The sequence below is a fragment of the Leopardus geoffroyi genome, chromosome E2, assembly GCF_018350155.1.
Source record: "Leopardus geoffroyi isolate Oge1 chromosome E2, O.geoffroyi_Oge1_pat1.0, whole genome shotgun sequence".
Lineage (NCBI taxonomy): Eukaryota > Metazoa > Chordata > Mammalia > Carnivora > Felidae > Leopardus > Leopardus geoffroyi.
The window spans coordinates 42452845-42468568 of record NC_059335.1 but is presented as its reverse complement, the minus strand read 5'-3'; the positions used below and the strand labels follow the sequence as shown (position 1 = coordinate 42468568).

General features: G+C 45.0%; 1 protein-coding gene across 2 annotated transcripts in view; it reads left to right on the top strand.

Annotated features, from left to right (window-relative positions):
* The first annotated feature begins 857 nt into the window (after window positions 1-857).
* Window positions 858-15724, top strand: part of CMTM4 (CKLF like MARVEL transmembrane domain containing 4) — a 69711-nt gene continuing 54844 nt past the window's right edge. Inside the window, exon 1 of one of the 2 annotated variants that reach the window (XM_045442999.1) lies at window positions 858-1368. In XM_045442999.1, coding sequence (XP_045298955.1) covers window positions 1183-1368 — 186 coding nt within the window. In that variant the 5' untranslated portion in view covers window positions 858-1182. The remainder of the gene's footprint in view (window positions 1369-15724) is intronic. The other variant, XM_045442998.1, reaches the window with a different exon arrangement.

Sequence of the window (15724 nt, the reverse complement as noted above, 5' to 3'; positions counted from 1 at the left end):
TACTTTCTTCAAGTGTCTTCCTCAGTGCCTACAGCATGGGAAGCTCTCAATATTTGTGGTGTGTAAGAGTTCAATACCAAAGCGACAATTCTTAGAAGTCAGTGTTTTACTTAAGCTTAAAATTAGCCTTCACACTTGAATTGCAAATTGGTTCTTAATTAATGCCCGTCAGAGCAAAAATCTGCGTTTAACTTGACTTGATGATTAGATAGCGATTACAAAATCTTGTCAGCTGAGAGGCAACTACTGTTGCTTATCGAGGGTCTACAATGTGCTAGCGCCCCTCCTCGGTCAGGCCGGTGGATGTAGAACTTAAACTGGGAATTATTCGTAAGTATTTACCGTGTATGTCTTGCAGACCCCGTGTTGAGCGACCCCTCACTCACTGTAGTTTCACTACCGCCGAGCTCAGTCCCTGGCCTCTCTGTACTGGCTTGTTGCAAGGCGTCCAGGGTGGGAACCCAGACCCTTGGACTCCTCTCGCCAGACCCACCCTGGGCCAATCACGGTTGGCAGCAGGGTTCGCACAGCACATTTTGGTCTTCGCCGGTAAGTCTCCCAGCCTACCTGCAGAGAACCCCACTTCCTCCAGAAGAGAAACTAAGGTAGCGCCCTGGGAAAGCAACTCCGTGTCCTTTAAGTCCACTTAGACCCTCCCCTTACCCCCATTCCTCTCGGTCCCCGCGACCCCCGCCCCTCGCAGGCGGGGATGGCAGGGCTTGCAGAGAGCCTCCCGGGCCCCTGCGCACAGGCAGGTGAGGGCGGGGTCCGAGGAGACGGCGTCCCGCCCCGCCCCGAGGCCCCGCCTCCCGAGGCCCCTAGGCGCGGGCGGCCGCCTCCTTCTCGCCCTAGCCGCGGAGCGCAGCCGAGCGGCTGGCGGGTGGGCACTCGCTCCGCCCCCTCCCGGCCCGCTCCGCCGGCTCCCGCCTCCTTCTCTCTCCTCCTGCTCCCGCCTCCCTCCCTTTCCGCTGCCGAGGCGGCGGGAGCCGATCCCAAGCTGACCGAGTCGCGGCTGCAGCCGGGCGGCGGGCTCAGAGGAGGAGGAGGAGGAGGAGGCGGCGGCGGGGCGGGCCGCGGGCGGTCAGTCCGGCGGCGGCGGCGGCGATGCGGCGGCCCCGCTGAGCCGGCCAGCTCCGGGCGCCGGGGGCCGGCCGCGCGAGGCGGCCCGGGCCGGGCGGCAGCATGCGGAGCGGCGAGGAGCTGGACGGCTTCGAGGGCGAGGCCTCGAGCACCTCCATGATTTCGGGCGCCAGCAGCCCGTACCAGCCCACCACCGAGCCGGTGAGCCAGCGCCGCGGGCTGGCCGGCCTGCGCTGCGACCCCGACTACCTGCGCGGAGCGCTCGGCTGTCTCAAGGTCGCCCAAGTGGTAGGTGCCGGGCGGGGCCCCAGGTGCGGGCTGGCGGCCTAGCCGGGAGTCTTCCCTCCCCTCTCTCGCTTCGGGGGCTCAGGCCCGGCCGGCCGCCGCCGCGCACCCGCTTCCCGGGGCCAGACCCCAGTTCCTCGCACCCCCTTCTTCCTCGCGGGGTCCTGGGCCGCCCTTCCACCTTCCTTGGGGACCCTGCCCTCTCCAGACTTGCAACCTCAGCCGTGCGCCTCCTACCTGAACACCTGCCCCCGGGCCTACCTGTCCACTCCCGCCTTCGCTGTCGCGAGCCTTTTTCATTATTGGGCTTGGTGGTCCGCGGAGCCCGGCGCGAAGGTCATGCTGACCCCCGATTAACTACTGATCACAGCAATTTGTGGCAGGTTTTCGGGGCCCGCACAACCTACACCTCCCCTGAAGGCCCTTCTCTGTGTCTGCTTCCACTTCTGGGGACTGTGGCTTGGCTTCCTCCTCCGCACCTAGCAGAGTGCCGGGCTTAGGGCAGAGGCTCAGTAAATGTTTGTTGAATGGAAGCATGTAGCCTAGATGCAGTGGGGGTGCCCAGATCTAACCCCCAAAGTCTCCAGTTTATACCGCAGAGGTTTGAATCCGCCTACTTAACCTAGAAGACAGAACCAGCATCCCTGAATCCTCCGCCCCAGCACGGTGGCTGGCATTGCCCAATTGGTACCCAGAGTTAAATCATTCGAGGAGGACAGCCAGTTTTGGAGGCAACAGAGACAACTTTCTGTCGGACTTGTCGATAGTAGAGATCATTTCTCAGAATTGTTTTCAGCTTCCAGGGTACACAGGGCAGTGGCCTGGCACCTCTGCCCCTCTTTCATGGTTTTTGTAACAAGCCTCTCTGGGCAGTTGCCTGGCTCTCTTGTGGACAGGGCACGCTCCAAATTCAGAAGAAAACTGTGTCCCAATATTATACCCTGTCACAGGTAGGCCTTCCTCTGAGGCCCGGCAGCAAAACTTTATAGCCTTCTAGCCTGAGAAGCCATTTGCATGGAGCCGCAGTGTATGTACATTTTGTTTCTTCCAAGCATTGGGCTGGTGCTTACTTGAGTCCATAGATAAACGTCCCTTGGGAGTAATATAAAATGTGGACACCCTTTAAATAAAGGTCTCAGTGTTTGTAAATTGCAGAATCATAGACTATTTTCTCTCTGGTGAAAGGCTTGTTCTGCTGATTGCCAGGGGATATTTTTGAAGGGCTCTAAGGAAAGACAAATGGAATGGGTTATCCCTATCTAGAATTTTAAACTGACCTTATCTGGTAAGCTGGAATGTCCTCAGAGATGTGTTGGTTCTGTTGTTAGGCACTGGTGCTAGCAAAGAGAGTGGAGGAGGTGGGGGAGGGAGAGGGCTGGTGGTAGTGTCTAACTGCCTTTTAAAAGGCAGCTAGCCAATGTTTGAGTATAGCATAGATAATCAGAAATGAGTAAAAAAGATCACGGTGAACTTGGACCCAGGTGGAAAATAGGGCCTTGTGAAGTACCTTGCTTTGTTTATTCTGTGGACTTTTGAAAGTAAATAGAACTTGCCACTCCAAGGATCTGGTAAAAGAATGAAAATCAGTAGTTGTATAAAATGCTAATTGTCATCTCATTGCTGGAACTTGGTCACCTAAGGCCAGAAATGGAAGCCAGTGGTATTTGTTATTGCCTTGTGGTAAGGTCCTGTTTTGTTGTAGAAATTTACTTTTCATCTGGAAAAATTTGGGGTCCCAGCCCCTAAAATCTCATCTAACTCTGCCATTTGTCTAATGTGTTGGATTTAAACAGCAAGAGGATGGGTGAGTGAAAAAAGGGACCTGCTTGGAGGTTATGGCAACTTGAAACAGTCTTCCATGTACGTGGCTTCTCAGCCCTGATATAAGTCAGGGTTTTTAGGGGAGAAAAGCCCCCCTCAAAGCTCCAGGAAATTGAACTATAGATTTAAACAAGAAGTCATTATGAAGATATTTTTAAGATGTTGCAAAGCTCAAAATCCCACTACAAATATGGATGTTACAATTCTTTTTTTTTTTTTTAATCTCACTTATTTTTGAGAGACAGAGCGTGAGAAGGGGAGGGGCAGAGGGAGTGGGAGACACAGAATCCGAAGCAGGTTCCAGGCTCTGAGCTGTCAGCGCAGAGCCTGACACGGGGCTCAAACCCACAAACCTCGAGATCATGACCTGAGCTGAAGTCAGACATTTAACCAACTGAGCCACCCAGGCGCCCCTGGATGTTATAATTCTTATATTAGAGTTTATATTATGGTTAACTTACTGTTTTTGAGAAAAATTTGACTGTTTTTCATTTTAGTGTTTAATGGACATTTTTTTGTGGTTTGTGGCCTATTGCAACCTGTAGCCATCCTCGCTACTTTGCGTGTGGTCCCCAGAACAACGGCATTGTCAGCATCAGAGAGCGTGTTAGAAATGCAGAATCAGGGGTGCCTGGAAGCTCAGTCGGTTAAGCGTCCGACTTTTGATTTTGGTTCAGGTCATGATCTATTGGCTTGTGACTTCAAGCCCCACATTGAGCTCTGTGCTGACAGTGCAGAGCCTGCTTGGGATGCTCTCTCTCTCCCTCTCTCTCTAACCCTCCCTCATGCTCTTGCACTTTCTCTCTCTCAAAATAGATAAACTTAAAAAAAAAAAAAAAAGAAATGCAGAATCAGAGGGCTTACCCTAGACCTTCTGAATCATAATTTGAAGTTTAACAGGATTCTTCCAGTGATTCACGTGCACATTCAAGTTTCAGACTTACCTTTCTATATCATTTTAGTGTTAAAGCCTCACACAGGTGCTAGCAATCAGTTCTCTATCAGAACCATTAATAGTCAACCTCAAGGCTGAGGTTTTTCTGTAAAACGAGCTTGTACCTCCTGAAAGGATTAAGAGAATGAGGTGACATGTAGAATTTAGCGCCTTGTGTGTTAGGCGCTTAGTTAGTGTGCAGTAAAAGATAGCTATCATTGTTGCCAATTAATATTTCCTGGCTTTCAAGAAACTTGGTGAAATTGTCACCCCCAAATTACAATTATATATTTGAATTAAAGACAGTTTGCTTCCTAGTGATTTAAAAGTTAAGTTGATATTTTAAATGGAATGCTTTTGATAGCAAAACTAATCTAAAATATGAAAATTAATCAGTGTATTTCCATAGATTAAATTTTTTAAAATGGAACTTATACCTATCCCTTAGTTGGGGACAATGTCTCATGTGGTTATATAAAACAATAAAATGTACTTTTTGTGGGAGAAGAGTTGGTTTAAACTCTTGATTTAAATGCTTTCTTCCTTCTTGTGAATGTGGATCCTGTGAGTGCTTATTGGTTTTTAGCTCCTAGACTTTTTTTTTTTTTTTTTTTTTTAACGTTTTATTTATTTTTGAGACAGAGAGAGACAGAGCATGAACGGGGGAGGGGCAGAGAGAGAGGGAGACACAGAATCGGAAGCAGGCTCCAGGCTCTGAGCCATCAGCCCAGAGCCCGACGCGGGGCTCGAACTCACGGACCGCGAGATCATTACCTGAGCCGAAGTCAGACGCTTAACCGACTGAGCCACCCAGGCTCCCCGCTCCTAGACATCTTTTAATGAAATAGTTCATTTAGGTCTTTTGCTTTTTTCCATCAGCTTGATTGAAAGCAGAGTTTTGCTCTTGGGTTGGTGGAAGAGGGGAGTGGTGGTGGTTGGGGAATGGCATATTGGCACATACACCATCATCTGGGACGGTGTAGAAGAGGACCGGTCTTGGACTGGCCAAGACTTTCTGAATAAAAACAACAGCAGGCATCATTTAGTGAGAGCTTACACTCTTGTTGCTACCCCCATTTTATGGATGAGGAAACCGAGGCACACAGGTTGTGACTTCTTCAAGGTCACACGGCTAGTGGGTAGTAGTGCTGGGGTTTGAACCCAAGCAGTCTGATTGGTAGTGTGCTCTTTACTGCCTCCTGAACACATCATTTTGAGTGCCACAGAGAGGGCGACTTTGATTCCAAGGACGTTTCTCTGGGCTTTGGCTAGCCTGGTGATGATTTGGGTGACTCTTAGATACTTAAGTGAGACTTAAAAGGATTTCAGTTTCTCATTGGCCATTGTGGAGGTGTGCAGCTCCTCTGTGGTAGCCTGCCCCTCACCCAACAGACCTGTCCACTCACCTCAATGAGGAGATGGGGCTTCTCAAAAGTGCCAAGAGGAGATTCAGCATTTCAGTTCTAAAAAGACCTCTCTGGGGGCACCTGGGTGGTATCTAGGAGTTCCTTACACTATTCTTTCTACTTGTGCAAGTGTTAAAAATTTTTCATAATAAAAAGTTACAGAAAAAATGGTTATGTGTTGGGGCACCTGGGTGGCTCAGTGGGTTAAACGTCCAACTTTGGCTCGGGTCACGATCTCACGGTTGGTGATTTCGAGTCCCATGCTGGGCTCTGTGCTGAAAGCTCTGGAGCCTTCTTCGGATTCTGTGTCTCCCTCCCTCTCCGTCCCTCACCTGCTTGCTTGTTCTGTCTCTGTTTCTCTCTCTCTCTCTCAAAAAAAATGAATGAAACATTAAAAAAAAAAAAAAAAAAAGACCTCCCCAGAAACTCTTTTGCCTCAGATCCTTTTCTTCAGCCCCTCTCATGCCTGATTGACCTTCTGACATTGCATTGCCTGTGTTTAGGACTTTTTGTAACAAGTTGGGTGATAGAAGGTGTTTAAGTTCAAATTTTAGCTCTGCTGAACATGAAATCTCTTAACCGTATCCTTGTCTTGGCTTTCTCAGTAGTATAATGTGGGTAGAAATGACTGAGCATTTTAGGAATTGTAAGAACTAAGAGGTTAAGAGGCGCTTTCTTAGGTAACTCAAAGGCAAATGTGTGTATTTGCATTTCAGGGTTGAGTAATAACATATCTTTTATTTGATGGAAACCTTGTCAGTTTCTTATCTCCAGCCAGTAGGGCAAAGCTCCTCACCATTCCTGCTCTGTGGGGGATGTGACAGGGCATGTAGGTGAAGTAATAGGTTTCACTGCATTGGATTCTCAGATCTACCTTAAAGTGGCTCTTTGTAAAATGGTCTTATTTTCACTTAGGGAATTATTGTTATCTTTGGGAATTGTCTTCCTGCTCAAAGACTTAAAATTAATTCTAACAGAAAAGCAAAGTTAATACCACTCTTTAATGATGTTAGAAGTAGTAAAATTATCATCCCAGACCTCAGAAAACTGTTATAGTACATATCCATTTTTACAAAACCAACAAAGACAGTTCAAGAAAAGAATACTACAGACCAATTGTTCTCATGAACAGGGGCACAAAAATCCTCAAAAAAATACCAGGAAATCAAATCCAGCGGTATTATGTAAAAAGAATAGTACACCGCAACCAATTGTGATTTATCTCAGGTGTAAAAGACTGGTTCAGTTTTCCAAAATCAATAGATGTAATCCACCATATGAACAGCTGACTAAAAAAAACCCCACATGATTATGTCATTGGCTGCAGAAAAAACATTTCACAGAATTCAACATTCATTCATGATAAATGCTGCCAGCAAACTAGGAAGAGAAGGGAACTTCTTCAGCCCAAAAAAGGGCATCTACCAAAAATGTACAGCTAACATACTTAGTGGTGAAAATGAACGCTTTCCCCCTAAGGGGAACGAAGCAACAATCTCTACTCGCAACCACTGATACTCAACATCGTACTGGAAGTGCTAGCCAGTGCAAGAAAAATAAATGGAAGGCATACAGATTGCAGAGAACAACTGTCCCTATTTGCAGATGGCATGATTGTCTATGCAGATAATCTCATGGGAATCTCTAGAAAAAGCTCCTAGAACTAATAAATGTGTTAGCACAGTTGTAAAATACAAGGTCAACACACACAAAAAATCAGTATTTCTGTATCCTAGCAATAAAAGCAATACATCATTGGAAACAGGAAAAAACAAAACTAAAAAATCCTATCAGTTACAGTAGCTCTGAAAGGAATGGAATACTTAGTATAAATCTAACAAAATATGCAGAGGATGGATCTGCATGCTGAAAATTACAAAACACTGAAGAAAAATTAAAGACAACCTAAGTGGATTGACATACCATGTTCATGAATTGGAAGACTCAGTATAGTTATAATATTAATTGTCTACAAATTGATTGTGTTTAACACAGTCCTAAAATCCCTGCAAAGTTTTTTATTTTTATTTATTATTTTTTTTATTAAAAAAAATTTTTTTTTAACGTTTATTTATTTTTGAGACAGAGAGAGACAGAGCATGAACAGGGGAGGGGCAGAGAGAGAGAGGGAGACACAGAATCTGAAACAGGCTGCAGGCTCTGAGCGGTCAGCACAGAACCCGGACCGCAAGATCATGACCTGAGCCAAAGTCGGACGCTTAACCGACCGAGCCACCCAGGCGCCCCCTTGCAAAGTTTCTTAAGACAGAGACAAATGATTCTAAAGTGTATTAAGGATTTTATTTTTTTTAATTAAAAAAAATGCTTATTTATTTATTTTGATAGTGTGCATGAGCAGGGGAGGGGCAGAGAAAGATGAAGAGAGCGAATCCCAAGCAGAGCAGAGCTTGACGTGGGGCTTGAACTCGCAGACTGGGAAATCATGACCTGAGCTGAAATCAAGAGTGGGACGCTTAACCAACGGAGCCGCCTAGGTGCCCCAAGGATTTTATTTTTTTTAAGTAACCTCTACATCCATTATGGGGCTCAAACCCACAACTCCCAAATCAGTAGCATGCTCTACTGACTGAGCCAGCCAGGTGCCCCTGATTCTGAAATTTATATGGAAAGTCAAGTTATCCAGGCAAAGGGATGGTGAAGGTTGGTGGGAGAGTGTTCAGGGAAGAGGGAACAACATAACATCAGGTCACCTTTGTTGTGTTGGGGAGTAGGAAGATGGGGATGGGTTCTGGGAGTATGAGGCTTTTGGCCAGTTACTAGTTCACTTCATGCCACAAGCAGGTCTCTTCACTTATAAATTGGGGCTGATGATAGTATTGCTTGTACTGATGAGCCTCCCATACAAAATCCTGAGCAAAGTGTCTCACATACAAAGTGTTGCAAACCTGTGGGCACTATAGAAGATCCCTGAAATGATACAAGCTGGGAAACTGAGTGGTGGAGGGCCAGGTGGAAGGGAGCCTTAGATTTAGTGTATGACTTTTTGTATTTTTTGAATTGTATGCCGCATGCAAATATCTTCTATTAAATATTTATTAAAATGTTACCTGTTATTAGCTCTATTTTAACATACATTAGCCTGAAAGCAAATATACTGACCATAACCTTTAACCTTTTGCTTACTTTGTAATTTGGAGGGCCTTAGGGAGAATGATTTAGACAATATAGACCTCTTGAAGAAACTTAAAGTTTGAAAATGTTTTCAATACATTTTTCTGTAAAAAAAAGCAAGCATTCTGCAAGATTGCAGGCACTTAATTTATCTGTTTAATTTATTTGCTAAAGGTAACATTTCTTTCATTTGCAAGGAATTTACTCTAATTAAACAATTTTTTTTTTAATGTTTATTCCTTGAGAGAGAGAGAGAGACAGAGCATGAGCAGGGGAGAGGCAGAGAGAGAGGGAGACACAGAACCCGAAGCAGGCTCCAGGCTCTGAACTGTCAGAACAGAGCCCGACACAGGGCTCGAACCTGAGCTCAAGTCGGAAGTGTAACCGACTGAGCCATCCAGGCGCTCCTACCCTAATTTTATTAGTTAATACGTTATTTGGGGTTGTAAAGTGCTATAGCATGGTGGCCATAGTTAGTACTATATTGCATATTTGAGAGTTGTAAGGGAGTAGATCTTAAAAGGACTCATCACAAGAAAATAAATGTTGTAGCTATGTATAGTGACACATATTAAGTAGAGTTATTGTGGTGATCATTTCCCAGTTATACAAATATTCAATCATGTACGTCTGAAGCTAATATAATATGTCCGTTATATCTCCATTAGAAGAATTGTAACATACAGGAAATGAGGAAAAAAAAAATCTTAGTATGACAGATCAAATGAAGAGATCTTTGGAGTTTCTCTTTTCCAAAAGCTCAACAAGATGGTTTCCTTTTTTTTCTTTTTTTTTCTTTGCTAATAAGAAGAATGCTTCAGTAAAAGTCTTTCACTCTTCTTTTGATTTGTGACTATTTTTTGTTAAATTTCATGGAATGCTTTTACTAGATCAAAAGGCAGTATCATTAAATTTCTGAACATTAAAAAAATTGTGGAATTGGTCAGCATGTCTCTACAATATGCCTGAAGGTCATAGTTTATTCCAGTTTCCAGTGCACTTACCCACAAGTACTTACCAGTGGGAACTGGTGAGCTCAGGAAGACCTTCTGACTCCTTCTGAGTCACGGGGCCAAATCAATTCTTCCTTGACAGCCCTGGAGGACCTTTTTTTTCTTAATTGGAAAGTGGAAAGAGCCTTTCCCGGGTCATGGCACTTGAGAAGGATGCTTAGAGGAGGGAAGACAGGGATGTACGTGCACTGCCCGGTTCAGGATATTTCCCCCTCCTGGTAAAACGGATGCCTACTCGGGTGCTCAAGAGAGTCATATATCCAGTCTAGAGGTAGTTGTGGAAATACCTGAGCTACAGCGCATTGGTGGTCCACTGCACAAAGGGTCGAGGGATGTGTGACAGCCAGGGCTGGGTATTTTGTATGGTGGTCCTGCTAGCTCCGTGCACTGTTGAAATAACCTGGAAACGCCAGCGTTCTGGCCTTCAACCCACAGCTGCTGTCACTGCCTCCTTATCCTTATTGCTGGAAGTAGCTTCAAATCCTTTTGTAGGGTGATGTCAGATTTCTTTGGAAAATCAAGTTGTTTGTTAGAGGACAGAGCTGTAGTCAAAGGCCTGTGACTGTGATCACAGATCCTGAACCTTCCCAGACAGTCCCAATTTCCTGTGCTGTCTCATCAGACTATGTGTAAGTACATCCTAAGTTTTTTTTTTTTTTCTTAATGATTTTACTTTAAATTATGAAATATTCCAAGCATTGACATTATAGTGATTCACGTAACAAGTACCCACATACGGACAATGTGTCCTGATATTTTTGTTTGGAAAATAAGAGTATCCCCCAGGGGACAGGCTGTGTGTGCAAGAGAAGTAAAAAGCAGGGTGAGATGAGCTGGAATTTGGATTCATTAGCGAGGTGGGACTTCAGAGAGCCCAGGAGGAGGAAAGCTAGACCGAGAGAGAATAAGAGAATAAGGCACCCCCAGACAAGGGGATGGCCTCAGCATCTCTTGTGGTGGCAAAAAGCCAACTTAAACTTTCAAAGGCTCCGTTCAAAGTGGTCCAGGCCTGAGAGCAGGCCTGCAGCTGGCTGAGGAAGGGACAGATGAGTGGAAGGATACAGAATTTAGAAGGCAACACCTCCTTCGGGAGAAGATCTTGCTTTATTTGTAAGCAGTTTAACTTGATGGGGACGATTTTTGTGTGAAAAATTCTCACTTACAGGAGGGCCCAGTGTTCACCTCTGTGCCTCTCCTGTGTGGTCTTGTCTCCACACATTAGATAGTGGGGTCTGTCACTGGTTTTCAGAGTGAGGTCCCCTGGGAGCCCTAGAACTTACTAATGTAGAAATGGGGGATTGAGAGACCGAGGGACTAGGTATAATTGTATTTCAAAAAGAATAATATAACTGCATTAAATAGTAATCAGGCCAATTTCTTTTTTGACGAGAATTTTATGGTACAGATTGTTTTATGTTGATCAGAAGCTTTGATTAACATTTGAGTATCATACCCCTGCCTCAGAGTCTTTGCATTTGAGATATATTCTTGCACCCTCTGCTCCCTGCCCCCTCCCAAAAATATCACCTGGCTGTGTTCTTCAGCACTGTTGTTCTTCTGTTCTGTTTAAAAGAGACCTTCCGTGACCATGCTGTGTAAAGTAGGACACCCCTGTCCCCACTCTTTTTCCTCTCCCTCTGCTGAATTTTTCTTCATGGCTTTTACCACCTGACTAGACCGTGAGACCAGAGGTGTTGTGTGTTAAGTTTCCTTCTATCCCCACGGTCTATAACAGTGCCTGGCACATAGTAAGGCTCTGATCAACCAGTTGAGTATACGTAACTGTTTAATAAAAGAAAAATAATGGAATATTGCTCAGTGTAGTTTATAAGGTCAGATTATTTGACAAAGGGATCCATAAGGGAAAATAACCTGTATTGGTGTATTTACCAGTAAACTTCTGGACTCAGTTCTAAGTGGAAAATATTAGGAAGAAAGTATGGAAACAAAATACCGCTGTAATTCTTTTTGCTTTTTTTAACTGTGAGTTTTAAAAGGGTATCTACTGCTACTAGGAAACAGAAGCATTTGCTTAGAAGGCAGATTTTTGTAAGAGAAGGGGAAACCATAAGAGGCCCTGCCAAGCTTTTTGCTTAGGAAAGTGTAAGATGAAAACTAGGGATTCTCTAATTATTAATGAAGTTGTCTGCTTCCTGATCAACATGTTGAGAGAGAGGGTTGCTCAGGGTCCACCGAGCCAGCTCTTTGGGAGCCCTTGGAGCACACACTCAAACATGTACGTGTAAAGAAAAAGTTGCAACTAGGACTGAGGCTGAGGGTCCTAAGTGGTTGTCTTTATAAAGCTCTCTGATTAAAATAAAAGAACAGCAGTTCCATGGGGCCCCGAGAAAGGAGGCTTTTATCTTCTTGAGGCTGGAGGGGGCTGTGGGAAATACTGAAGTCCAGAATTTTGTCTATGAGCGTTTCAAATGATTGGTTAAATTTGGGAATTATATGGGTTAATAAACATTTAAAATGTTTAGAGTTCAATCAGATGTGGATAGTTTTGGATGGCTCCTTTCTTACCACTACAATTTGATGACTGGCACTGTGGAAGGCTTCATTTTTGTGGTTTCCCATTTATTCCAGTGCAGCTATGAAAAACAATTTAAGTCTAAAAGATTTTTGTGCCAATAAGAAACAAAAAACAAAAAAAAAACCAACCCAAACCCCAGGAACAATGACTCTCCCAGTGGTAGTTGCTTCTTTAGTTTGCCTGCTTTCTTTCAACCATTTTTGGTCCAAACCTTGTACATGTGTATGCTTTGAGATTAAGAGTTGGCTGAATGACTGTAGAGTTAGATGAAGATCAGTAGCTAAATGTAAAATTTTTAATGTAGTCTTCCCCTTTAAAAAAAAAAACACAAAAAACCTATAGTTTATATATATTTGAATGCCTCGGCTGGGCCAGCTACTGTTATACATAAACAGGATAAGAATCCTTTTGCCTCCACTGGGCTCACAGTCCACTTGGGGAGTGAGGGTTTGGTATGCGATGGAAAAGCACTCAAATTGTTCTTATCCCCAGAGCCAGGGGATCTCATAGAGGACAGGTTGGCAAAGAAGCCTTTGTGGGAAATGAGCACTTTACATGTTGAGTGTTGAGTAGCCAGTGGCTGACATAAAGGTGTGGTGTGTCCTGTGGGAGAGGAATATACCAGGTGCTGGGAGTGGATAAGGAAGAGGGTTAAGCCCAGGCAAAAGTATGGAAGGGGAGGAGGGCACAGAGAGGGATGAGGAGGACCCTGTTGGAAAGGCCCTGATTTGTTAGGCCAGTGAATTTGGATTTTCTGAAAGAGATGGGTAATGGTTGGTGCTGAGGCTCCTGGCAACTTGAAATGTGGCCAGTACAGATTGAGATGTACGTAAGTATAAAACACATGCTGGATTTTAAAGCTGTAACAAGAAAAGAAAGAATGTAAAATATCTCAATTTTTTATATTGCGTGTTGAAATACTACTTTGGACATAATGGGATAAATACACTACTAAGATAATTCTGTTTCTTTTTACTTAAAAATCTGTCTATTAGAAAATGTAAACTCACTTCCGTGGTTCCCATATTTCTCTTGGCTGTCGCTCAGTTAAAGCGGGTGAGGAATGGCTTTGAGAAGGGCCCTGCGCCATAGGAGACCTTGAGTAATTCAGGTGAGAAATGAAGACGCAGGTGGTCTTTTGGCAATGGGAGTGGAAAGAATGTGACAAGTGGGAATTATAGGTGGCAATTATGTTTAAATTTTTTTTTAATGTTTTATTTACTTTCGAGAGAGAGAGAGAGACAGAGAGACAGAGAGACAGAGACAGAGTGCAAGCTGGGGAGGGGCACAGAGAGAGGGAGACACAGAATCCAAAACAGGCTCCAGGCTCTGAGCTGTCAGCACAGACCCTGACACGGGGCTCGAACTCACCAACCGTGAGATCACATCCTGAGCCGAAGTCAGACGCTTAACCGACTGGGCCACCCAGGCGCCCCACAATTATGTTTTATTATAGTCCCTGTTTTTTATTTTACGTTATATTCATCTCTCAGTCAAGAAACTGTTGAAGCTAACATTCACTGAACACTGATTGTGTGTCAGACTGCTAAGTGTTTTATGTGTGTTCTCTCATTTACCGCTCAGGGCAATCCTGTGAGGCAGGTGTTTTACAGATGAGGAAACAGGCTTTTTGATATCACTAATTTGCTCACGGTCCCCACTGCTAGTAGGTACAGAGCTACGCAGCCAACCTTCAGAGACCACACCGGGAACACTGCCCCCCGCCCCTTGCGTGTGTGTTTCTATGACCATTAGGCAGTTTATGAGCTTTGTTCCATCGTCACTCGTCTTCCCCATCCTGCAGGGACTCAGTCCATTTCTGTTTTCCTTTTGCCAGCACTGCTCCTGGTCCTGGTAGGTCTGCTAGCCTGCAGAGCCCCTCTGGCTCCTGATTCTTCCACAATGAATGGGTCACATCTGTCAGAGTCTGGAGAGGTGTTGGTTTCATTAGAAAGGGGAGCCCCTCAGCCCTTCTCTTTGAGCTCCTTGCGTTACCACTGAAATTTAAGAATTTCTGAGATCAGAGCTAATGCAAGTCGTGAGGAAGCTGGAGACCATGTTTGCTGGTGAAGGGGATGTAGAGAGATAAAAATTGAGGCTTGATTATCTCCTGTTTGCTTGAGCCAGCACCTCAAAGTATTTGGTGTTGGAAGAATTACTGATTTCTGGAAACTTTTTTTCCCTTCGTAGCACACCTGCCATAGAATATTGGCATCTGTTTGGACTTTAGCTTGTTTATGGGTATTATAAGATAATTTTTAAAGATAAAATCACGATTCTTATACAAATATAAAAGATTTTTATTAATTAATGAGGGAACCAGTAAGGTATTACAACCTGTTCAAAGGAAAATTCAAGGAGTTTGCACACAAAGACCATGTGTGTGCATGTTTGCACAGGTGCACATCCATACACACACACACACACACACACACACACACACACACACACACCATGAAATGATTTCGAATAGATGCCACTGTAGCTTTGAGGGGAATCACTTGTCTCTCTACTAAATTTGCCTGTCTACAGACAAGAATCATTTGTGTTGCGTATGGTTGCGTATCAGTTACATACAAGTTAACAGAGTTGCAGAATATCTCCAAGGCCACAAAATGCACACATCCCATAGGATCAGATAACTTGGAAAGTTATGTTCTAACAAGGCCCAGTCTTCTGTTGAAGATACTCAGTAACCCTTTTGGTCCATTTCAAAATCTTTCACAATTTGTTCTGAGATGGGGAATATCTGGGGCGGGGCCTGTGTGAGCTAGATTTTTATACAACTGATGCATATCAGCGCCCCCCCCCCCCCCCAGCCAGTTTCATTTGTCCCTTTCTCTCTGTGTCCTCTGCTCCTCCAGCTCTGCTGTTGGCTTGCTGGAAGAGCGTCTCTTACGGCCTCCTGCACCCCACCCTGGATTTCCCTGTTGTTTTCTTGGTTTTCCTTGGTCACTTTCCTTCACAGAAATAGATATTGATCCCCTACACTCAGGGCCATGCGCTTTAATCCTCAGCCTGGTCTTTAGGGGCCTGAGTCAAGCCAGAATGGCAAGGACTGCAGGTAAGAGGATTACCTGCTGCCATAAGGGTTGGTGTGAGGTTGAATGGAAAGTGCCTAGCGTAGAGCTTGGCCGAGAGAAGCACCTGGTGAACGTTAGCCATTATCCTTCATGCTGATGTGTCCTGGCTCATCCAGCCAGGTTCTAGTTGAGTCACTCTCCCATTCAGGCTCTCTTCACCTGGATCTGCCACCTCATCCTGGCCGTAAGCTCCTTAGCTTCTCGTTCCTCCCTCGTAACACACTGATGCCGCAAGGGCACAGCCAGAGGATTCCCCGGGAGTGAGTGGGCTGGCGTGAGACCCGGTCCTCTATACCTTTTCCCTGTTTGCTCTCCTCTACCCCTCTTCTTACTGGCCCTGCCATGCCCATCCTGGGTTTTCTTTGTTCTGATTGATGTCCTGTGTCCTGTGATGTCCTATGATGGAGCACTAGCTTACATTACATGTGTCCCTC